Raw genomic sequence first — 26,375 nt, 5'->3', positions numbered from 1 at the left:
GATGAGATATATATGTGATGGATGAGATATATGATTGTATGAATTTATTTGTTATGATGGAATGTAAAAAAAATAAAAAATTGCCGTTTTGGATCACTTTGCCGAGTGTTGCACACGACAAAGGACCCCGTTGCCGAGTGCTGTGACCGTAGGTGGTGTTGACAAATCATGGCGGTGAACATCTGAAGAAAAGTTGTCAATTTATGCATCATGGACTATTTGCCAAGATGAGCATCCATGCAGCCGGTCCTAATTCAACTGCAGACAGGACCCACATCTATAGTTCCCAGCAAAATGGCAAAACTTGTACAAGGGACTGATGAAGCTAGCTGAGAGGACTACAGTTATCAGTATCCACATGACTATTTAAAACCAAGAGCACCCATAGTAAAGTCAAAATGAACTAGATTGTGAATTCATCATATATGTTTGAAATTGCTCACAAGTTGAGGTATTTAGGTACTTTTTTACTTTGAAGTTGAGGTACGTACAAGTGAAAAAGAGTGCAGCCATGAGCTCAAGAATGGATATGAATACTTCACAACAAAGAAGGAAGCACTCGCTACATTGTCTAAACTTGAGGGCAGAGGCCAAACATTTAGAATTCGAAAAATGAAAAAGTGGCAACAAAATCATTATCATACCTCTCACAGGAGCACCATCCATCAACTCAAACATTGCAAGAGTCTCAGTTTCAACATATGTGTTAGAGCCTGATCCTGTTGATTCCCGACGCCGAATCTCCAGCTCCATATTTTTTATCTTTATTTTGACAAGAAGAAAATATATCTTCCCAATAATCACATCATTGAGATGGTACCTGGACAAAAACGGGGAATATGAGTAACATGCAGGTTTCCAAAGTGACCAACTTCTCAGAACAAAGCAGATAGGCATGCGGCTATGGTCTTACTTGCTTTTGCTGTATTCAAACTCAATATGTAAGCAATCCTCAATTCCTACTTCCATCTGAAAAGGGGAACATCAAAGCAAAAACACATGCAGTTAAGTATATCGCTTAATAGAGTGATACAGAAATAAATCATTAAATTTCTCTGTTTAAAATCATAAAAAAGTGTCAAGTAACTAAACTGAACTCCATCACATCAGAGAAGTTCAATCTATATACTTGGAGCAATCAGATTATCAAATTAAAACCATCAGGATAGCATTGCTCATTTACATTACAACACAAGCCACAGAATGGACAGCCATATGTGTAATATAACGATCTCAAAATGGTACGTAGGGTCAGAAAACTACAAGGCTTTTGTTTGCACATCTAAACATTCTCCCTTCTGGTTCCAATATATGTTTCAATTACATCAGAGGTCAGAATGGTAATATCATATCAGAGTATCAGACAGACTAATTACTCAGACATCAAGAACTGTGTTTTCCGCAAAAAGAAAAGGACCTGGGGTGGTAACCAACAACAAGCTAATTTATCTCTTTTCTTGCTTTCAAACTTCCAAATCTGATATTTTCAAGATTTGATACCTGGATCATGTCCAAGTTAAAAAAAAAGTATCCATTCTTAAAAGGGGACAAAAGTTTCTATTCGGCTATGAAATATTCCATTTTATCAAAACAAGACTGATAAAAATTCAGAGTATTGTCAACATTGTTAAGGCCCCAGGCACACACAATGCCGATATGGGAAACTGTACCAGTTCAATCTAACATGGTCAAGTTATATGCTAAGTTGCTAGAGTATCTTACAAGCATCAAATGAAGAGTTCCCATTAATAAGAAAATAAGACCTCACCTTAATGCTGTTATTGATTGTAGGGACAGGTGAGTAGTTTCTCACCTGCAAACAAAATAGAAATCATTATGCTGAATAAACTCTGCAATTTGCTAATTGCTGGAACACATTAAATTAAGAATTGTCTTTAATGAGTTAGTTCATCTTAAGAATGGCACAACTAGAATGGTGCACGTATATGCATAGTGATAAACATAACAAAAAAAAATCTGATAAGTATAATAGCAGTTAACAACTTACACAGAAATCCCAGTACTCGACAATATTCCCAACATAGTTTCTGCCAATTGTCACCTTCAAAATGTACCTGCAAAACATAAAGGGTACTTGGTATTCACAGGTGCTTCAGTTCTTCGCTAGCATATGAACATTTTATGCAGGACATTTCAAACAAGTGAAATGACATAAGAGGGGGCCCAAGTTGACAGTATACAGATGCAAAATTTATATGCGATATGGTTAACAGTAGACTAGTCATCAGATCTCTTGAGGCGAAATAGACAAGTATGAGAAAAATATGATGGTTCTCTCAAATTTTAGTAGCCAAATATTAAGAAGAGTGTATTTGTAATTTACTAGCATCTTTCACAGGAAGACATATGTTCTAAAACAGCAATTCAACCATGTATCCTTATCATAGAGAAAGGCACAACCCTAATCAATGGATTAATGGAACTACACAAATGGCACCACGCCACCACCCTATGTCAAGCCTGTAAAGGCGGTAAAAGGTATTAGACGTCAGATCTTCTATGAACTTTCCACATGTTCCAACTTATAAGTCGTTGGAAAGAAGATATTAAGACATTGTGACAGACAAGATAGCAACCTCCCAATGCCTCTGGTAACTAGTTTTCACACTATATACTGGGAATATAAAAATCTTGGCCTTAGAACATTTAAATAAAGATTTTAAGTGAATAACAGTATTTAGACAGGGAAAATTCAAAAGTGCAATTAAATTCAACATTTCAAGTTATCCGTAAGATAAACCAATACCAAACATGGTCCAAGAGTTTTTGCAAAACCAAAATTTATCACTAAAAACTTTAGCAGCAGTAAAAATGTAAAACAAAACATAATAGAAGTCCAGCTCTAAATCGTAGCACTTCCTTACCTCAGTCTGACATTTGTCCCATTGTAACAAGTCTGTCAGCATCACATGGCAATCGTGAGCCTTGTAGTGTGTTATTAACAAGTCCTTCATCGACACTAGCTTCTTCACATTTGCTGAAAACCCAGTCGAGACTTTGATCCCCCTCAGGAAAGTGCATATAGCTCTCTTCTCGTCTGGTGTTAGGTTGAAGCACGCCGTGGGCAGAGTGTATTTTCCATTAGCCTCAGGTACCAGGTGAAGCTGTGGCATCACGTTTAGCTGCACCATGTATTTCTATGCTTTCAAACCATCCTTTGACTTGCCTGTGTCCATCAAGGTAGCAATGAGACTCTCAAAGACATTCTTCTGCATGTGCATAGCATCAATGGCATGGGGGACCTCTAAGTCTAGCCAATAAGGTAGATACTGAAAGAAGATCAATTGTTTCTTGAAAGGTACGCCTTCGACAGGAGGTGTGCTTCTATCTCTGTTCGTCCCATCCGGATTCTTCTTTCCATAGATGACGCGTATGTTTTTCACCATTCTGTACACATGTTCTCTGTTATGACGTCTCTCTAGAGGGGGTTCAATCTCTGAGGCGTTGTCATAAAATATAAAGAACAATTTGCTGCGGTACTTGTGACTTGTCTTTAAGAAGCATTGGTTCTTTAGGTAAACTATCTTCTTGGATGCATCCAGGTACACCCATGTAGTACCATCCAAGCAAACCAAGCATCCCGTCTTCCCTTTGATCTGTCCAGACAAAGCAAACAGCACGGGGTAATCATTGGTAGTAACAAATATTATTACTCTACATATGAAGTCCTCCTTTTGGAACGCATCGTACATCTGCTCCCCATGCCTCCATAGCCTCTCCATTTCTTGCATCAAGGGCTCGAGGAACATGTCTATATCAATGCCTAGTTGTTTAGGGCCAGAAATAAGAATAGTGAGGAGAAGGTACTTTCTCTTCTAACACAACTATGTTGGGATGTTGTACATGGTCAAGATCACTAGCCATGTGTTGTGGTTGCTCATCCTCTTATTGAAGGGATTCATTCCATCGGTGCTCAAGCCAAACCGTACATTCCTTGGGTCATCACTGAATTCTTTGTGCTTCTCATCAAACCTTTGTCACTGACTACAATCAGCTGGGTGTGCAATCTTATCATCATCCACCTTGCGCTCATCATCCCACCATGTCATGAGTGCGGCTTCTTTAGGGTTTAGGAACATACGTCTCAAGCGGTCAGTCACTAGCAGGTACCACATTACTAGGGCAGGAATTCTTCTTTGCTTTGCATTGTTGCCTAATGGAGTGTCCTCTGGGGGCTAAGATTCTTGTACCACCTTTTTTGTACCCTTCTTATTCCTCTTTTTCCCTGTGGAGGGTTCGTCCCCACCGTAAAGGTCATTGTTCTTGTATCGGCTAGCCCCACACCGGGGACATTTATCCAGTGACTTGAATGTTTTGCCACGAAAAAGTATACAGTGGTTGGGGCATGCATGCATATTTTCAACCCCCATTGTCAATGGACTTATGACCTTCTTCGCTTGGTATGTGTTGGCGGGAACTGAGTTTGGTTGTGGCAGCACCCATGATAGGAGATGCAATAGATCATTGAAACTACAGTCTGACCAGCCGTACTTAGCCTTCAGGATGAGCAGCTCAAGAATGAAACGTAGCAATGTCTAATGTGTCGGACAACCCTTTTCAACACCATACACGGTCTCCTTCGATGCTTTTGTCACTCTTTCCAAATTTTCTAGACCTTTTGGGCTATTTAGTAAAATCTCTGGTCCAAGGGTTTGAATCATGTCCTCTAAATCATCTTTATCTCTGACACGTGCTCCACCATCATTATTGGCACCACCTTCATCATTACCATCTCAACCACCAGCATCACCACCTTGTTCATTACCAAACTCGAAATCCATTCGTGCATCAAGCTCTGCTGAATATTGGGACAGGGATTCTATGGTTTCGTCGTCGTATTTCTCCTCATCCTCGTCGTTAACAATAACCATTTCACCATGATGAATCCACACTGTGTAGTCCTCAACAAATCCTCGCATAATCAAATGTGATTTGATGATAGTCACATCTGTCCATGCCATACGGTTCTTGCAATCTTTATAGGGGCAAATAATTGTATCCTTATTCTCTTTCAATGTCGTTGCATGCTTCATTGCGGCTTTAATAAATTTATCCACCTCTTCACGGAAACCTACCTTGAACCTTAACGAACCATACATCCAAGAGTTCCTGTACTCCATCTTTTACAACAACAACAAAACAAACATTAAAGGACTACTTATTCAGATATATATAAAAATGAATCAAAGTAATAATTATTTGAGGATAATTGTATATACTTTAGATATATATGAATATAAATCTAATATAATTACATGAAGCATACAAACACACCATGGTAGAGGAAAATTAATTAATGACCCATTTATCCATAAATAATTAAAATACATATTTATTGATTACAATAAATAATTTCAAAGACAACAATTAGCAATAATTATACTTTACCCAATATCTTTCATACAAACCCTAGTCCAATTTCATCAAACATAAATTTACAAAAACGAAATTAATAAAAAAACCAAACCCTAGATCTAGATCACATGCACATGAAATATCCATAAAACTAACTAATTGTTCACTAAAATCAAGAAACATGGACAAAATAAGGGTATGATCTTGTTCCCCTCCCTAATTTACCCTAGTACATTTAAAAGTTGGGTCTAATTTGCTCATAAATAGCTCAAGCACCATAGAAGAGAGAGAAAAATAAAACTCTAATTACTCACTAACCAACCATTAAAACTTCAAAAAAAGTGTGGAATAGCATTTTCTTACCTTCTACAACCTCTCCACCAAAGGATTTGAGACCAAAATATTCCCCCCTTAGTAGAGCAATTTTTGAGAGGTGCCCAAGGCCTTCCCACCTTTCTTTCATGGGTTGGGGTGAGTGACCCAAAGAGGAAGAAGGTACTGCATCTGTTTTATATGGGGGGCATTTGTAGGGGCGGCTGGTGATTGAGCCGCCCCTACAAATCGAAGCTATAAATACGGGGCCATTTGTAGGACCGGCTCAATCACCAGCCGCCCCTACAATACCATTTCTAGGGGCAGCTGGTGATTGAGCCGCCCCTACAAATCAGACCCCATTTATAGGGGCGGCTTGTAACACCAGTTGTGGGGGTATTAACCCCTATACCCTTACGGCTAGACTTGGGCCGGCCTGGACTAGGGGGTCTGGCCCATTAGAAGACGACGCGTGGCCCGGTCAATCTGTTCGGAGTCCCGCGCAAGGAATCAAGACAGATTTGGAGATCAAGCAAGATCCTGGTCGGTTAGAGTAGGAATCCTTATCTGGCCGCCTATGGCAATTGTAACTGGTGTGGATTAGTTTCCAGATCTGTAACCCTACCCCCCGGACTATATAAGGTAGGTAGGGGACCCCTCTAAAAGACATCTCTCATTGACATACAGCAATACAATCAGACGCAGGACATAGGTATTACGCCTTCACGGTGGCCGAACCTGGATAAAACCTCATGTCTGTCTTACGTCACCATCTTGTTTGTAGCTTGCGCATCTGTTTACCAACAATCTACTACCTTGGGCATACCCCTAGGTAGACTGCTGACCATATTTCGTCGACAGTGGCATGCCAGGTAGGGGGTGTGCGTACTGCTCTCCAAGCGAACAAGATGGTCATCATCCCCGCTTCCATGGCTACGCCGAACGGCCTCATGTTCACCATCGGCCAGATCACCTGGACCACTGGCTCCGACGACTTCATCGCCATGACCACAGAGGAGGCGCGGATTCAATCTGCATCGACCACTATTTCACCTACATCGGCTATGGCTCCGACCACGGTGGATCTAGCTCTGGCCACGCCTACATCGTCTTCAGCCACGCCGACAACCCATCGTCCGCTTCCTCGCTACAAAGGGAGGCAGATCGACAACACCGACCTGCTCGACTCCATCGATCGGGTCGGCACCAAACTCGCTGAAACCTTAGCTCTGGTAAGTTCGATTCAAAATCAACCTAATGAGCAGGTAACCACTACCCACAACAGATCTACCCGACCAGCTCAGGCCAGTCGTCCTGCATGACTCGATATAGATCTTGTGGTCACATCTACTCCTGAAGGGCGCTCCGTTCATCGCTGGCCAGCCTCCGCGACAGGTCTCTGGCTCTTCGAGTACGAAGCCTCGATGGAGAACTACTAGGCCTAGCCCTACGGCCACGCAACTTCGTCAACATGGTCCGGATTGAGGATTATCAAGAAGTATCCGTCCACACAGTTCAAGAGGGTGGCTCAAGCTCCTTGTCCGGCATCGCATCTAATGCCTCCATCCACACCGAGCTCCAGCATCATGACCATGCCTCGGGGTTCCCACGATTCCCATCCTTCCCACCAAGGTGAGAGGACTTGATCAATGTTGTCAGTAATGATGAACCACCGGCAGTGGGCGAAACAGAACAAGAAAGGCTAGCACGTGAAGCACGCAATATTGACAGGTTTAATCGCTGACAAATCGTAGCCGAGGCAGAAGAGGAGGCATGACGCATAAGGGTCCAGCCACGCGACCTTAATAATGCCTTCGATAGGGTGGGGGACAAGCAGGTCTTTAGGACTCCAAGCGCCAACGTAGCTGTTGCTATGGCGACAATGCAACGACTACCCAATACCCCAGAAACCCAGGCAGTTCATGATGATATACAAGCTTACCTGACGGCTGCTATGGCCTAGACCGTAGAGATTGTAAATCAAGCCTGGGCTCCATCCGTCTCAGTCAAATTGAGCCATAGCCGCCAGTACTCAAGTCGCTCACAGCCACCCAACCAACGTGGCTCGTGCAACAACTACCCATCAGACAACCGTCAAGGTGGGAACGGTGGCCATGATGGTGGTCAGGATGACAACCGCCGCAACAATCGGGATGATAATCAACGGGACAACCGCGACAATCGCCGTGGTAACCATGGCCGTAGGGTCAACCAGGATGGTGATCGGGATCGCCGTGATGGCAATAACGATCTCTGCCATTACCTCAGAGAACGCGATCTGCGTGATCGCATTAACCAAAGGGCCAACGATCGTGCATCCCGTGAAAGCTATCGCCATATGGAATACGATACTACCCATGGCCCTCCGAGTTTGAAGCAGTTTACTTCTCACCTTCGCCAAGTCATATGGCCCTAGAACTTCAAGCTTGAGAAACTTCAGAAGTACGACGGCAAGGAGAATCCTGAATTATGGGTTATGCTCTACGAAACCACGTGTAGATCAGCCATGGCTGACGAGCACGTCATGTCTAATTATTTCCCAGTCGCCGTCGGCCATGCAGGCCACCAATGGCTGGTCAGCTTGCCGGCGAACTACTTTGACTCTTGGCAAGAGCTCAAGCAAGCATTCATCGATAACTTCATTGCTACTTGCGAGCAACCTGGCAACAAATATGATCTACAGCGGATTTGAGATCGTAAAGATGAGCCAACAAATATGATCTGCCGACAATCTACTACCTTGGGCATACCACTACTAAAAACGCGTGCTTTGCCGAGGGCCAGCCACAGGAGCCCTCGGCAAAGAATGGCCCTCGACAAAGAGGCCTTTGCCGAGGGTCCGGCCCTCAGCAAAGATAGGCCCACGGCAAATCAAATATTTGCCGAGAGCCGCGGCCCTCAGCAAATTAGGCTGGTTGGATCACGGTGGCCATTCCTATCAAGCTTTGCCGAGGGCTACCCGTTAGGCTCTCGGCAAAGGTTTTTTTTTCTATGAAACCAGTTTTTTGGCAAATTTTTTTTTTTAAAAAAGTCTTTGCCGAGGGCCCTAGACTAGGCCCTCGGCAAAGATTTTTTTTGAACTAGTTTTTCGGCCAAAATTTTTTATATAAATCGTCTTTGCCGAGGGCCCGAGGCGAGGCCCTCGGCAAAGAAGCCCTTTGCCAAGGGCCAGGCTAGGCCTTCGGCAAAGAAATTTTTTTTTGGTTTTTTTAGCCCAGTTTTTTTGTAGTGCTACAATACATTGTTTTGAACTCAATTTTAAAATTTGGGCCAAGTTTGACTTTTTTTTGTATATTTCCTTAATTTATTTTGTTTCTTTGATTTTTTTCGAATATATCAAATTTGAACTGTAGGTGTATGGAATATTGCAATGTAGTGTTTCAAAAAATGTTATTCATGTTAATTGGTGCATGTTGTGTCCCTATCCATGAACTCGCCTCAAATTTCGCGCATCTTCTTCGCGTAACATGACGACCGACTTGCCAGAAAAGTGTTTTAAAATTATATAAAATCCATACGAAGTCCGAAAATCACAAAACTTGGCGAGATGTCATGTTATCGCATGTGTAGGCTGTGGTAAAAAAGTGAGAAGGTTTCGAGCGAGTTGCCACATGTGGAGATGTCTGGGTTTTAGGCATCCGACGTCGCAACTCGCTCGAAACCTTCTCAATTTTTACCATAGCCTACACATGCGATAACATGACATCTCGCCAAGTTTCGTGATTTTCAGACTTCGTATGGATTTTATATAATTTTAAAACACTTTTCCGACAAGTCGGTCGTCATGTTACGCGAAGAAGATGCGCGAAATTTGATGCGATTTCGTGGATAGAGACTCAACATGCACCAATTAACATGAATAACATTTTTTGAAACACTGCATTGCAATATTCCATGCACCTGCAGTTCAAATTTGATATATTCAAAAAAAAAATCAAAGAAACAAAATAAATTAAGAAAATATATCAAAAAAAGTCAAAATTGGCCCAAATTTTAAAATTGAATTTTAAATAAAGTATTATAGCCCCACAAAAAAACTAGGTTCAAAAAATAAAAAAAAAATACAGAGGGCTCTTTGCCGAGGGCCTGGCCCGTGGCCCTCGACAAAGAATTTTAAAAAAAATAAAAAAATCTTTGCCGAGGGCCCTGGATCTGGGCCTTTGGCAAAGGGCCAAAACCTAAATCGGGCCGCAGCCTATCAAAAAAAAATCTCGATCGAAACCACATCTCCCTCCCCACGCGCCCGCTCACGGTCGGCCCCCGCGCCTCCACCACCGCCGCCGCGCACCCCGCCGCTGCGCACCCGCCGCCGCGCGCTCGGCCACCCCGCGCGCCCCACCGACGCGCGCGCACCCCGGCTGCCCCGCGCCTCCACCATAGTCGCTGCGCGCCAGCCCGCCCCGAGCCCGGTCACCCCGCGCGCCCCACCGCCGCGCGTGCACCCCGGCCGCCCTGAGCCCGGCCGCCCCGCGCGCCCCACCGCCGCGCGTGTATCCCGGCCGCCCCGCGCCTCCACCACCGCCGCCGCGCGCCCGCTGCTGCATGCCCGGCCGCCCTGAGCCCAGCCGCACCACGCGCCCCACCACCGCGCGTGCACCCCGGTCGCCTCACGCCTCCACCACCGCCGCCGCGCACCCCGCTACCGCGCCCCACCACCCCGCGCTCGGCTGCCCAGCACGCCCCGCCGCCCCACCACGCCCAGTGGCGGCCAAGGTCATGCCCTGCCTCCCTTCCCCATCTCCGTCGAGCAAGGGGAGGTCGGCCGCCCCGGTCGGCCCTCCGGCGGCCCCCACTCGCCAGCATTCTCGCCCCGACCCCAGCCCCCAGGCCACCCCCATCGTCGGCTGCTGTTGGAGGGGAGGAGGTAGAGGGTGAAGTTGGAGGAAGAAGAGAAGCAGAAGAGGAGAAGGAGGAAGGGGAAGAAAAGGAGAAGAAGAGGAGAAGGAGGAAGGGGAAGATAAGGAGAAGAAGAGGAAAAGGAGAGAAGAAAGGGAAGAGGGGGAGAGGAGTACTCCAACGCCACTCGACCTCGCCGGAGAAGAAAGTGACCCCGCACCGCGACGCCTGACTCCACCGCAACCCTAGGTAAAACTCTCGTTGTCGGCCTTCGTGCCATATGTGGTTGTGTGGGCCTTCGTGCCGTAAGTTGATATGAGGGCCTTCATGCCATAAGTTGATATGAGGGCCTTCATGCCATTGTGGTTGTCGGCCTTTGTGCCGTTGTGAATGTCGGCCATTGTGTCATTTTTTTGCAGGTTTTGGAAACCTCCCCGTGCAGGGGAGGTGCTGCTGAAATTTTGAATAAACAATAACCTATTGTCTTTTTATGTAGGAGAAGAGTATGTTGGAGGGGACCCAGAGGACCCCGATCATCTTCATCGACGTCACGGTTCTACCTGCACTGCGTCGCCTCGCCACTGCATCAATTCACCACTACCTCGCTAGCCTTACTTCACCGACACCCTAGGTATAAATAACGTCTTTTTCTGCATGTCTGTCATAGCCCGCGCATAACCCAGTTAGGCGTCTCCCGTCCGAAAGAGATATGGTCGTAGGTATGCAGATCTTTGCATATCTGTGACCGTATCTATTTCGGATTGTCCACGTTTTTTGGACAGCCCATGGATGCATAGATGGGTTAGTTTCCATGGTCCGCTCTGGTCCGAGAAGGAGTTTCAGCAACACCTCCCTATTGTTCTTCGGATACACACTCTCCCTTGTAGGACGTGTATAGGGAGAACAGCAAGGAGGTGCTGCCGAAATTCTGTCTTGAAGAGGAGCGAAGCATGGAAACTGACCTCATCTACGCATCCACGGGTGGGATTAGGACCTATCCTCACCTATTAGACAGTAGGAACACCGCGTAGATGCAATTGATGGTCACAATACTCTATGATATAAATGTTAAAGGATGGAGGACCGTTAGTGGATGTACATGGGCTAGAGAAGCGGGAGTGACTACGACTATGAATGGGTGAAGGGGACAGATGGTTTCTTGAAACATGCATTTCGCCCAGGAGCAGGAGGACATTCTCTAGTTTGGTGTCCCTGCAGCAAATGTGACAACAGGAGAAAAGTAGACGAGAAGACCATGGGTAGACATCTTGTGTTCAATGGTTATACGCCTGGCTACCAGCAGTGGATCTACCATGGTGAAGCAGATCGTATAAGAGCGGAGGTGGTGAGACCACGCCTCGAGGCTTTTGATGATGATGCCGGGGTAGCAGACATACTAGATGACGCCCACCAAGCTCACTTCGCTGAACGACGTGAGAAGGAGGAGATGGAGGAATCCGCAAAGGACTTCTACAAAATGTTGGACTCGGCACAGAAACCCCTTCACGAGCGTACAATGATTTCTCAGCTGGATGCGATTGGACACGTAATGGGGTTGAAGGCCGAGTTAAACCTGAGTCGAGAAGGCTTCGATAAGATGTTGGCCGTGTTTGGCACCATGCTACCAAAGAAGCACACTTTGCCGACAAACTTGTACGAGGCAAAGAAACTCCTTCGTATGCTTAAGATGCTGTATGACAAGATACATGTTTGTCCAAAGGGATGCGTCCTATTTAGAAAAGAACACAAGGATGCAAATTACTGTTCGAAGTGTAAATCCTCCAGGTACCTAGAGGTAGACTCTGGTGATGGTCAGAAGAAGCAGCTTCTGATCCCCGTGAGAGTGCTATGGCACCTTCCTTTCCTACCGAGGATCCAACGGCTATTCATGACTAAGGAATCCGTGAAACAGATGACATGGCACAAAGATGGCAAATGGTACAATCCTGGGAAGATGGTACATCCGTCTGATGCTGAAGCATGGACGTATTTCAATGACAAACATCGTGACAAAGTAGTTGAGGCCCATAATGTACATGTCACACTGGCAATAGATGGGTTCAATCCTTATAGAATGATGGCTGCCCCATACACATGCTGCCCCGTTTTTGTTATCCCCCTCAATCTTCCTCCCGGCATCTCCTTTCAACGGCATAACGTATTCTTGTCGTTGATAATTCCTAGACACTCGGGGAGTAATATGGGTGTGTTCATGGAGCCTGTGATTGATGAATTGATCCACGCATGGGAGAAGGGGGTATGGACATACGATCGAGCTACAAAGACAAGCTTCAAAATGCACATTTGGTACCACTACTCCCTGGATGACTTCCTGGCGTATGGGTTATTCGCCGCCTGGTGTGTTCACGGGAAGTTCCCATGCCCAGTATGCAAGGAAGCCGTGAGGTTCATTTGGTTGAAGAAGGGTGGCAAGTATTCGTCGTTCGACCAGCATCATCAGTTCCTCCCTCTAGACCATGAATTTAGAGAAGACATCAAGAGCTTTACGAAAGGTGTCAAAGTGACAGACCCTAAACCGCACTTGAGGACTGGTGCCGAGGTTCGTGTTTAGATAGATGCTCTCATGCCCAATGAAGAAGGTGATTTTGTGGGATATGGTGAGGAACATATGTGGACTCATAAATCCGGCTTGACGAGGCTCCTCTATTTCGTTGACCTTCTTCTGTCACATAACATTGATGTAATGCACACTGAAAAGAATATCGCTGAGGCACTTTGGGGAACTCTCATGGACACTGACAAGTCTAAGGACAACATTAAGGCTAGAGTGGACCTAGCGACGTTGTGCGATAGACCGAATCAAGCGATGCAGCCTCCTAGTGGCCGAAACAAGAACTAGAAAAGGCCTAAGGTCAATTTCATCTTGCAAATCAATCAAAGGAGGGAGGTACTAAAATGGATCCAGATGTTAATGTTTCTAGATGGATATGCAGTGAATCTTAGCAGGGGAGTGAACTTAGGCACCCTACGAGTCAACGGGATGAAGAGTCATGACTACCACATATGGATTGAGCGGCTTCTTCCAGCAATGGTCCGAGGCTATGTCCCTGAGCATGTCTGGCAAGTGCTAGTAGAGTTGAGCTTTTTCTTCCGCCAGCTTTGTGCCAAGGAGATATCTTGGACCGTCGCTCAGGACTTGGAAAAAGCGGCACCTGTGTTGCTCTGTAAGCTGGGGAAGATCTTTCCACCCGGCTTCTTCTTGCTGATGCAACATCTGATTGTGCACCTCCCGTCCAAGGCACGTTTGGGGGGCTGCGCAGGGCCATTGGTGCTATCCAATCGAGAAATGTCTAAAGACTCTTCGCAAAAAATATACAAATAAAGCCAGAATTGAGGCTTCCATTGCAGAGGCATGCCTTCGGGACGAGGTGGCAAACTTCACAACGCTATACTACAAGACGAACCTTCCTAGCAATCATAATCCACCCCCTCATTATAATACTGGCGAAAATAAATTGACCCTGAGCCTTTTCTAAGGCCAACTCAGCAGCGCAAGTGGATCAACCCCAAAGCTATTGGGAAATGAAGAGTGGCGCAGTATCATGCTATATGTGTTGAATAACCTTACCGAGGTGCAGCCGTTCATCAAGTAAGTTCTCAACGAACTTATTTCAATATGCCGTCACTATTCTGCATCCAACCCCATTGATTCTCGTTCGGACAGGGAATTTGTTCGTGAATTCTGGCATTCATCAAGGGATCCTACCTCGCATGAACAAGACACCCTTGTTTCGTGGGGTGCAGGAGCGGGGAGGCTAGATTTCATTTCTTGGTTCAAACAAAAGGTAATGTCCAATTTAGCTCGTACGTTCGATCATCCAAGGTGATCGTACGTTTGATTAATATAACGATCTATCATGCTTCACCTTACAGGCCCAGACCGATTCGTCCATGAGTGACGAGTTGAAATAGGTTGCAAACAGTTGTGACGTTAGGGTGAAGTCATTTACCGGCTATGACGTGAACGGATATCGCTTCCACACAACAAGTTACGAGCAGATTCGGCCCAAACAAAAAACCACAAATAGCGGAGTTTGTACGCCTGGCACTGATGGCCTCGACTATCATGGTAGAGTTGAGGAAATCTATGAACTCTCATTTCATGGAGATGAACCTCTCAAACCTATCATGTTCAAATGCCACTGGTTTAATCCTCGATCAATGAGACGAACCCCTCATCTTGGGCTAGTCGAGATTCAAGAAGATTCCATCTATCCTGGAAAAGATGTCAACATTGTGGCTCAACAGGCCATGCAGGTGTATTATACTCAATACGCCAACCAAGACAAAGAGGATCTTAAGGGTTGGGCTATTATGCACCAGGTATCTCCACATGGTAAACTACCTGCCCCAAACAATGATGATTACAACTTCAACGCAAACACATATGATGGACAGTTCTATCAAGAAGATGGGCTACCAGGCATGTTTGAGATAGTCTTACCCGAAGCAATCGAAATGGAAGTAGACAACAAAACGGTTGATGATGAGGTCGATGGAGATGTGGTGGTAAATGCCAAGGACATAGCAATGCTTGAGCGATTACTTCTAGGCAATGACGACGATGACAACATAGAACCTTCGGATAGTGTTGCCCATTTGGACAATTTTGATAGTGATGATGAGACCTATGATCCCAATCATGAAGATTATTCCTAATACATGTAATACTATGGTTTTTTAATTTGTGTTTTGTTTATATATTTTGAATCTATTTCTAATATATGTACTAATTAGTCTTGTTCATTCTTTGTGATTGTAGGTGATTGGATAAAGATGGCGAGCAGACGTCCACGCCGTGACATGCCCTTGGTTTACGGGAGAGACCGCCCTCTCCTTCGAGGTGAGGGGTCATCGTCCGGGGCAGCGTCCGCAGGAGGTGATGAGAGGAGGACCAGGGACAGCCGCCACAGGAGGCAGTGGTCTCCTCCCTCGACACGTGATGAGGTGCTGGAGGAGGAGCACATGACGGCCATGGCCACATCCTCGTCGAAGGACGAGAGGGGTCAGCAGACGGGCGAGGGAGATGAGGTGCTCGAGGGCGAGGGAGGCGAGGCGCTCGAGGGCGAGGGAGAGGGTACCGCTACCTAGACTCTCTACGAGCGAGGTCCCACGAGCCTCCCTCTGGTTCCGCTTCCTCACAACCGCCCAGTGATTCGGCCTATGGCAAAGAGGTAAGTAACTATGGATGTTATCACAACTACTTCATAAGATATGTTGGAAATCTTAAGAGAAACTGATAAATTTTCTTAATCACTTGTGCAGGGCCTGGTTGGTTTTGTCGGGTACTCCAGCACACACCCCCGCGAGCATCCTTGGTGTTTTGTGCAGGAAATGGTACCCTGGCATTGTGCAACTATCCGAAGAGCCAATGGTGCGGAAGCCGGCCTCCAACTGGGACAGGTACGCGCTGGTCACGGATGACACTTACCGCAACAAGCAGGAGCGAGTATTGGTGGAGTTTTGGGTAAGTCTCTCTCGCACAACATTGCTTAATACATCGCATTCATTGGTTAAATCTTTTATTGAAATAATGAATGGATACATCAGTTTTGTATGCAGAAATATTTCAAGGCCGAAGAAGAACTTGAGGCCCAGGCGGATCGGGCGGCTGCCGTAGCTTGTAGGAAGTACGTCACCGAGATGCACCACCATGGGCGCGTCCAGGCCCACATAGACTACTACAGGTCGGTACTTAGGCAGTGCCTCCCCTAGCCTCAAGCAAGACGGATTACGCTGACCCGGGACCAGTACCTTGAGGTAGGCGAATAATATTCATAATGATTCATTTTGATATTAAGTAGGTTCAATTTTATCTTCTTATATGTCAAATACTCGATGACTTGTAGGTGATTCCCTAGTGGTGCCGATCGTATCCCGAGTGGTGGGCCATGATCGTGGACAAGTGGTTATCATAGGACTTTGTTGACACGCACGAGAGGCAGCGGGAACAGCGTCTGATGAGGCAAGGTCCAACTCACCATCAAGGTAGCTGTAGCCTCCCTGGATACAAACAAGCATATGTAAGTGATTTCTTTCATTTATTTTGATGCTCAATTCTGCTTGATTTCTCACCATCTTCCCGTCTTTATCGCAGGAGGCTGCGCACCCGGGTGAGGAGGTCTCGGAGTTCTCTGCGTGCGCTATGTCCCACATGGGCAGGGCGTCGTCCTCTGTCTCCTTCGACCCGGCTACCCCACCCCAGGCGTACTCCGGTCCAAACGTGTACACTAAAGTCCAAGAGTACACATCAACGGTAAGGGAGATCTATGGGGAAGATTACAATGTGCGCACTGAGCCCATTGATGCAGAGGCGATCATGAGGCTCAGAGGAGGCAAGAAGCATAGGCAGCTGTGGATTGTAGACGGTGCCATCGACTCCACCACTGTTCCCTCCCTCGACGCTATCCGAGCACGGAGCACGAGCTCCAGCCAGCCCATATGTCCACGGCCTTCTCCAGCACTGCAGCAGGTCCAAGCACTCCAGGTAATTCCTGTTTTACTCGTCGTACGTAGATATTTACACACCTAAATTAGATTTGTATTACTGATACATTGGAGTGAAATATTGCAGGCCGAGCTGCAAGAAACAAAAAGGCAAAGTCAAGAGCAGAACGTGGAGCTGACCGCACAGCTACAGGCCCAGAAGGTCGCATTCGAGGCCGCGCAGAAGCAGATGGCGGAGATGATGGTGATCATGCAAAGTCTTGGGCAAGCATCGGGTGTACCTGTGCAGTTTTCAGCTCCTCCACCCCCTACTCCTGCAGCTACTCCTGTAAGTATGAAAGTTCACTTTTTGCTTGTGCTTTGCATGTATGTCGGCCTTCGTGCCGTTGTGGATGTCGACGTTTCTTGCAGGTTTTGGAAACCTCCCCGTGCAGGGGAGGTGCTGCCGAAATTTTCAATTGAGTCTAATCTTTTTGTATTCCTAGATTACTAGATGCAATCTCTAAGTTCCAAAACTGTTTTCCCGAATTACTCACATATGCAATCTCTGCTCCTTTGTGTAGCTTTCGTCCACGGGTTCCAATCAACCCGCTAGTGCGTCACCGGGTGATCCTGCTTTTCCTTCACCATCGTCTCATAGGCTAGCTTGATGAGGACTCGTGCTAGGTGATGTGGTTGGACTTTAGCATGATTTGTGATTTATGGTTGTGACTTGTGCTTGAATTTCATTAACTTGTCGTAATAAACATGTGAATGATGATGAACATGTGACTTGTCGTTGTAATATATTGTGATTTGTGGTTCACAATTATGGTTGTGATATATTGTGAGAAAATGGGTTCTATGTGATATATATATATATGTATATATATGAAATGCTTGTGTCGATGGAATGCAAAAAAACAAAAAAAAAATTCTGCCTCTTTGCCGAGGGCAGTGACCAAGGCCCTCGGCAAAGAAGGGTCATTTGCCGAGGGCCCTAGCAATAGCCCTTGGCAAAGATTTTTTTGGGAAAAATCCTAAAAATTTCTTTGCCAAGGGCCAGGGAGCAGGCCCTCGGCAAAGGTTTTAAAAAAAAATTCAAAAAAAAACCATTTCTTTGCCGAGGGCCCAGGCAATAGCCCTCGGCAAAGTTTTTTTTTTGGGAAAATCATGAAAATTTCTTTGCCGAGGGCCAGGGAGGAGGCCCTCGGCAAAGGTTTTTTAAAAAAATAAAAAAAATTATTTGCCGAGGGCCGACCCTCGGCAAAAAAGTTCAAAAAAAACCCATTTCTTTGCCGAGGATTGGCCCTCGGCAAAGAAACCGCCAATGGCGCCGGCGCCTGACGGCTTCTTTTCTTTGCCGAGGGCCGTCCTGGCCCTCGGCAAAGGCTTTGTCGAGTGCCCGATAAAGGGCCCTCGGCAAAGACCCCTTCGCCGTCTAAAAATTCCCCGAGGGGTCTTTGCCGAGGGCAGCCCTCGGCAAAGCCTTTGCCGAGGGTTTCTGGGCATGCGAGTCTAGTAGTGTACCCTTAGGTAGTCTGCCGACCATATTTCGTCGACACCAGCCGCCCCTGCTGTTCCATTTGTAGAGGCGGCTGGTGTCTGGGCACCCGAGCACATCACTGTAGGGGCGGCTCCATCACCGGCCGCCCCTACAAAAAAAATCGAACCGTTGCTAAAAATCGTTTTCTACGTAGTGCCGTAAGATAAACCAATACCAAACATGGTCCAGGAGTTTTTGCAAAACCAAAATTTATCACTAAAAACTTTAGCAGCAGTAAAAATGTAAAACAAAACATAATAGAAGTCCAGCTCTAAATCGTAGCACTTGCTTACCTCAGTCTGACATTTGTCCCATTGTAAGACTCGTATGGCATTTCAACAGTTGAAAACTCAAATGGAAACGTCTTCCTTTCATAGATTTCACCAGGAATATCTAACTCACGTACTGCATGGACAAACAGTGCATTTCAAGTCATAATAGCTTTCACACAATAATAACATGTATGCAGAGCAATCATCAGTAGCACTTGATCAATTTGCCACTAGCAGAACACAAAGTTGAGGACACCCTTTTGAGACATCTTAGGTACTAACCAAGATTTCTACTTTATAGCCAAGACAGTTGATTTGGCATTTTGGTTTTACACCAGCAGTCTAACTAAAAGAAGTGGTTTTCATTTGTTTTTCTCGTTGCCTTGATAAATCTGAACCTAGCTTTCATAGGGCTTCACTTTACTTTCATTTGTTAAAAAAGAATCATCAACTGTAAAAATTTGATTAATTAACAAAAATGAATGTAAATGTTGATGTAACTTGTAAACTGTAACGCCCACTTTGACATCATACGATTCTATTGACACATTACAACCCTTTTGGAGGATACTCCCTCTGTCTAAGAAAACATGCAACTACGGGTTGCGTGCTGGCAAAAGTAGTTTATGTTTGACCAAGTTTCTAGTGAATATTATTCACATTTATGACATTAAATTAATTTATTAAGAAAATACATTTTGCAATTAATCTATTGGTATTTATTTGACATCATAAATATTGATATTTTTTTATCTATAATTAATCAAACTTGAGATACTAAACCATGACACTGTGCTAGAATTGCATGTTTTTCTAGACGGAGGGAGTACAATGATTTACCTAAGAGGGCTAAAGATTTAGTCATTTAAGCATTAAGGTACAGAAGATAATGATACAGAACAAATGAAACATATAAAGCTCAGAATCTAAGGATGAGAACACAGCATTTAGCAGCAAAATAATTCTTTGATAATAATTACTAACTAGCCTCTGTTCCCAGAAATTGAAGACCCCTATCATTAAAGAAAACCGAGTAGCAACATTTAGAAGGAGGTGATAGATCCGTTTCGGATCTAAGCAGAGGGTTCATCGAACCCTAAACCCAAATCGGGTGAAGAAAAAGAGTAAGAAAAGATCTCGGGTTTGAAAAGGAACTCGAACCCTAACCCTAGCCCACGTAGAAAGCTCAGGGAAGAAGAATAGTACTCAAACCCTAACCCTAACTCTAACCCCAATCGGACAAGATCCGAGAATAATAGAGCGAGATCCAAATCAGAAAGAAGGGGAAAGGGGAAGGGCTTGGGAGACGGCTTACCTCGCCGCTGCACCGCGCTGTCGTCTCGTCGGCGCGCGACAAGAAGGTCGAGCCGCTGCGGCTCATCAGGCTTGCGCGAGCTCTGGCCAAGGGCATCTCGACGACGGCGCGCTCACCCGCTGGGGAGCACGCGCGCCAGCGAGGGGGCCGGCAACGGCGCCATCACCTCTTGGCTTTCGCTCGGCCGCTGCTGCTCACTGCGCTGAGAGAGCAAGGGGAGGGAGACGAATGGGCCTAGGGTTTGGGAGAGACATCACGTGTCGGTTTTTGTTCCGCCGAGGAGCGCGCTCGACCGTCGATCTGAGATGGACGGTGCAGAGCGAACGGGCCAGCATTCGGTCCAGGCGGGCGTGCGCAGCAGGCGGCTTTGTCGACCCAGGCCCAGGTTGCGGCCTGGGAAGGAGCAGCGCGCGTGAGAGCAGAACAGGCTGGGCCGCTTTGCTGCTTGGGCCAAATGAACAGTGAACTATGAGTTTATGTTTTATTCTTTTTTAGAAGCAATTTTTTATGATATTTGTCTAGTTTAAAATCTTTGTCAAAATTTGAACCAACGAGATAATTTTTCAGAGAATAGTTGAGAAAAGTTAAATGCTTCTAAAAAATAGATAATGAATTTTTTCATCTTTCCGCTGCAATGTTAAAGTTTATTATCTTCTAATTAAATTCAAACAAACGGGACAATTTAATTTGAAGAGTAGTCATTTTTAATCAGTAAATTATAATATTGTTATTTTTCCGACCAACGTTGATAATAGCAAAATTATAATATTTATTCATAAGTTTTCCATGCATTAATTCTATTTCTGCCCAACGGTGATGCAGAATTAGTGTATAAGAATGTTGAATGTTTTAATTTTGACCAACGTTAAATTACAACATGCAATTATGATGTCATATTTTCTCACTATCACTGACGGTGTTTTCATGACTCAAACCAATGGCTTTTATCTTGCACATACCGCCTCTTAAATGGGGCAACTACAGGGTATGGCGAGAGAAGTCACTAGTAGAGAAATGGGTTGTAGTCCTGGTTGGGAACTGGCTTTTGTCCCGGTTTCCCAACCGAGACTACGAATCCGGGACTAAAGGTCCTGGCCTTTAGTCCCGGGTCACATAATCAGGACTAAAGGTCCATCCTCAGGAGAAAAATAAACAAAATTGTAGGGAGACCTCTCTTGCGATGTGTGAGATTCGAACCTAGGACCTCTTTCCTCGAGCATAAACTCCTTACTAATTCAGCTGTACACCACATGTGACAGGGTCCTGGACACTCTCCTTTTGAATTGACTTGTGGGGTACCTTTAGTCCTGGGTGGGAGACCTTTAATCCGGGTTGGTGACACCAACCGAGACTAAAAGATCACCCTTTAGTCCCGATTGGTATTACCAACCGGGACTAAAGGTTGAAGGACCTTTAGTCCGGGTTGGTAACACCAACCAGGACTAACTGCGAAAGTGTGCCAGGATAGGGGCCTTTAGTCCCTGTTGGTAGCTTCAACCAGGACTAATTCTTCCTTTACTCCTGGACGCAAAAAATACTGAGACTAAAGCCCAAAATCGAAGCGGATGAAAGGTTATTTCTCTACTAGTGAGTATGAACTAGCACTTGCGCTGTCTAAAAATGACCTAGCGCTTACCTCTCTGTGTCCATCTGAGCCAGTGGACCCAGTGAGGGAAGATAATGAGATTGATGTTGATTTCACTGCTCGGCGCAAGATCATGTAGAAGGGCAGATGAAGTATGATCTCGAACGCAAGAAATAGGACATTTCAAACCGCAAGTGCTTGATGGTGGCTAAGTCCACAATTTTAGATGCGATAAGAGGGTCTATCCCAGATTATGATACCGCCACAGAGTATCTTAAGAAGGTGGAGAGTCAGTTCATTAGCTCTTCAAAGGCTTATGCTAGTACTTTGATCAAGAAATTATTCAATGAAAAATATACTGGTAGCGGTATCAGAGAGCACATACTGAAGATGAGCGACACGGCTTCAAAGCTGAAGCCAATGGATTAGGGGCTCAAGGATGATTTCCTGATTCATTTGGTTTTTGCTTCCTTGCCAAAGGAATATGAAACTTTTGTTGTTAATTACAACATGTAGCCCAATAAGTGGGATATAGAGAAGCTTATCGCAATATGTGTTTAACAAGAGGAGAGGCTAAAATCCTTATAGGTGACTCTGCTAACCTTATGAAGGACAACAAGAAGAAAATTTCAATAAGAATGCCAAACCTCAAGGGAAAGCCCCTCAGAATGACCACCATCTAAAGAACAACAATGCTCAAGTTGAGAAGGATCAGTGTAAATGGTGCAAGAAGCATGAAAACTACCAGAGAGACTGTCCAGACTTCCTGAAGAGCCTTCTAAAGAGAGGTGAGGATTTCATTACATTCATAGATGAATCCTTGTATTTAAGTTATGCAAAATCTACTTGGTGGATTGATTTAGGTGCAACTATTCATGTTGCAAATTCATTACAGGGATTCCGTACGAGGAGGGCCCTGCAAAGAGGAGAAAGAAGAATTAAAGTTGCAAATGGAGTTAAAGCTGAAGTTGAAGCCATTGAGATCTATCTCTAGAATTAGATGATGGTTTTAGACTGCAGCTTTCAGATATTCTTTATGTATCCCTCTTTGCGAAGAAACTTAATAAGTGTTTCACGTTTAGATGATGATGGATATGATTGCCATTTTGGTAATGGAAAATGTAGGATTATGATTAATAATAAGTGTGTTGGTCTTGCCTTCCGAGAAGACAAGCTTTATTTATTACCACTTTCTGAGAATGTGAATGATGTAAGTACTGAGAATGAGAATGCCTCTTCATCTATGAATGCAACAAATAAGTGGAAGAGAGTGCATGATGTATCTTTGAAATTATGGCACTGTCAGTTTAGGTCATATTTCGAGGGGGGAATAGAGCGATTGATTAAGAAATCAATTCTTTCGCCTTTAGAATTTTTAGATTTAGAACAATGCATAGATTGCATAAAAGAAAAGTATGTTAAGAAAATAAAGAAAGATGACAAACGAAGCGTAGGAATTTTAGGAATAGTTCACACAGGCATCTCTAGTCCTTTTCCTATGAAGAGTGTGGATGGTTATGATTCATTTATAACATTCACAAATAACTATTCTCATTTTGGCTATATTTATCCAATTAAGGAAAGATCGAAAGTATTGGATAAATTTAAAATATTCAAGGCTGAAGTAGAAAATCAGCACAACTTAAAGATTAAGGTAGTAAGGTTCGACCATGGGGGAGAGTACTACGGTCGACACACCCCATATGGCCAAGTTCCTAGACCCTTTGCAAGGTTCTTATAGAAAAATGGCATAGTAGCCCAGTATTCTACACCGGGCGAGCCTCAGAAGAATGGAGTAGCTGAATTACGTAACCATAACTTAATGGATATGGTGAGAAGCATGATAAGTTACTCTTCTTTACCGATAAGTTTATGGATGGAGGCATTGAAAACCGCCATTCATATTCTTAATCGAGTGCCAAGTAAGTCGGTGCCTAAAATACCGTATGAGTTATGAACAGGAAAGGAACCCTCACTAAACTATTTATGTGTGTGGGGTTGTCTAGCTGAGGTAAAAGTATTTAACCCTAAATATAGGGAAGCTGGACTCCAAGACAGTCAGTTGTCATTTCATTGGCTATCCAGAAAAGTCAAAAGGTTATCGCTTCTATTGTCCTGACAAACAAACAAAATCTGTAGAAACAAGACATGCTATCTTCTTGGAGGAAGATATGATCAGTGGGAGCATGGTACCGTGAGAAATTAGTTTTGAAGAGAAGCGAGGTATACGTGCCCACTCCTATGGTTGAGGAGCCATTCTTCACTGCTACCTGTTGTTGTGGTACCAACAGTGCAAGACACTGTAGTAACAGCACCTAGTTGTTAGTTCTTCTGTGGACAACAATGAAATGAACATGAGGAACCTGTCCTTCAAGATCCTCAAGAACCCATTGTCACACATGACGGAGAGCAACAACAGTCTCATGTAGAACAAGCATCATCTAACGAGGCCCCTAGAAGATCTCAAAGAGTCAGGAGATCAGTCATTCCTGATGATTATGAAGTTTATGAATGTGAGTAATTTCAAATGGAGGGTGATCCCACCTCATTTGAAGAAGTCATGAGAAGCGCTCACTCATCCAAGTAGCTTGAAGCCATGAAAGATGAAATAAAATCAATGAAAACCAACGGTGTTTGGAACTTACAAACAATTCCTAAAGGAGATAAGACAGTAGGCTGTAAATGAGTCTACAAAACTAAACATGACCCCAAAGAGAATATAGAAAGATTTAAAGCGCGACTTGTGCCAAAAGGTTTCACACAAAGAGAAGGCATAGATTACTAATGAGACATTTTCTCCAGTCTCATGTAAGGATTCTTTTATAATCATAATGGCGCTTATAGCACATTACAACTTAGAATTACATCAGATGGATGTAAAGACGGCGTTCCTAAATGGGGATCTGGAGGAAAATGTTTACATGGCATAACCGAAAGGTTTTGTTGTGGAAGGAATAGAACGTATGGGATGCCGCCTGAAAAAATCCATTTACGGATTAAAACAAGCATCAAGACAGTGGTATTTGAAGTTTGATAGTACAATAAGAAAGTTTAGATTTCAAGAAAATGTAGAGGACAATTGCGTTTATGCAAAGTTCAAGAATGGAAAATATATTTTCCTAGTCTTGTATGTGGATGACATCTTGCTCGCTAGCAGTGATGTTAATCTACTACTAGAAACAAAGAAGTTCTTGTCCTCAAAGTTTGATACGAAGGATCTCGGTGAAGCTTCATTCGTCCTAGGAATAGAGATTCACCGAGATAGAGAAAAAGAGGTTTTAGGATTATCACAAAAGACATACTTAGAAAAAGTTCTAAATAAATACAGTATGCAAAATTGTAAGTCTTCACCTGCTCCCATAGTCAAGGGCGACATATATGGGGAATTTCAATGTCCTAGGAACCAATATGAGATCGATCAAATGAAAGTGGTTCCATATAGTTCGCCTGTAGGAAGTTTACAGTATGCTCAAGTGTGTACTCGCCCTGACTTAGCATTTGTTACCGGGTTACTTGGCAGATATCTTATTCCCTGCACATAGAGGGGTATACAGATTCTGATTATGCGGGAAGATGACAGAAAGTCCACGTCAGGATACATATTCACTCTCGCGGGAGGAGCTATATCATGGAAAAGCTCAAAGCAAACCGTCACTACATCGCCACAATGTATGCCGAGTTTGTACCATGTTATGAGGCCACAGGGCAGGTGAATTGGCTGAAGAAATTCACGCCCGAGTTGAAAGTGGTAGAAGACATACTAAACCACTCAAGTTATACTACGATAACAATCCAGCAGTATGTTATGCTCACAACAATAAGTCAAGTGGTGCTGCCAAACACAATGACATAAAGTATTATGTTGTGAAAGATAAAGTCTGGGATCATATAATTAGTCTTGAGCATATAAGAACAGAAAAGATGTTTGTGGATCCGCTTACAAAAGGCTTACCACCCAGCGTATTCAGAGAACACTTAGCCAGCATGGGTTTAAGGGAAAGCTTATGATTCCTGGACAATAAAGGCCTAGTTGAGAATCTGATTCAAAACAGAGAGGTGCATTGTAGCTGTTTAATGTAATGACAACTGACCGTGACGATGAGGCACGCTCTATGCACTGATCTGTGATGGAATGGGAACAAGATAAAGTAAGTTCAGTTTTAAGTCATAAGGTGAGATCAATGGGGAGAATGTTAGATGATGTCCACCAATTGGCCTAATGGCCGATTGGGCCCTTGGATCCGCGCCCTCATCAGGGACGCCCAACCGTTCCATGGTTGGTGGGCCACCGTCTCACAGCGCCATAAAAAGAGAGATGGGGGCCGGAGCACAAGGCACGAGGTTTACCGGAGCCGCCAAACGCCCCACCGACATTCCCAAAACCCTAACTGATCTAAGAGGGGGTGCTGCCAGCGACGGAAAGACCGCCACCGGCCGCCGCCGCCTCTGCACCGTTGCCACAGCAACAACGCCTTCACCGTCAGGCTTCACCGCGCCACCGTCAAGCAACCCCATGGCCAGCTCGTCTTCTACAAAGGCGGCCGATGGTTTGCATCTCGTCAACCCCTATCTCTCTCTCACTATGTCTGTTAATCCCGTACTGGTACATGTTCTAGAGTTTACACTTCATCAATTATTAATAGGTATGCTAGATCTATGGCCAGTGATCATGTAATGTTTCTATCA

The 26,375-nt window shown here is 44.7% G+C and overlaps 1 protein-coding gene across 1 annotated transcript; it reads right to left on the bottom strand.

Annotated features, from left to right (window-relative positions):
* Window positions 1-186: 186 nt before the first annotated feature.
* On the bottom strand, window positions 187-18,944 carry LOC136507491 (vacuolar protein sorting-associated protein 26A-like; the record flags this gene model as incomplete). Its single annotated transcript, XM_066502200.1, has 5 exons — window positions 187-820; window positions 914-969; window positions 1,769-1,813; window positions 2,009-2,075; window positions 18,811-18,944. Coding segments are annotated over 5 exons (729 nt in total), but the record flags the coding sequence as incomplete, so codon positions are not given.
* Window positions 18,945-26,375: the final 7,431 nt, after the last annotated feature.

This window comes from Miscanthus floridulus, chromosome 15 (assembly GCF_019320115.1).
Source record: "Miscanthus floridulus cultivar M001 chromosome 15, ASM1932011v1, whole genome shotgun sequence".
NCBI classification, from domain to species: domain Eukaryota; kingdom Viridiplantae; phylum Streptophyta; class Magnoliopsida; order Poales; family Poaceae; genus Miscanthus; species Miscanthus floridulus.
The sequence above is the reverse complement of the archived record's forward strand: the minus strand, read 5'-3'. Positions and strand labels throughout refer to the sequence as shown.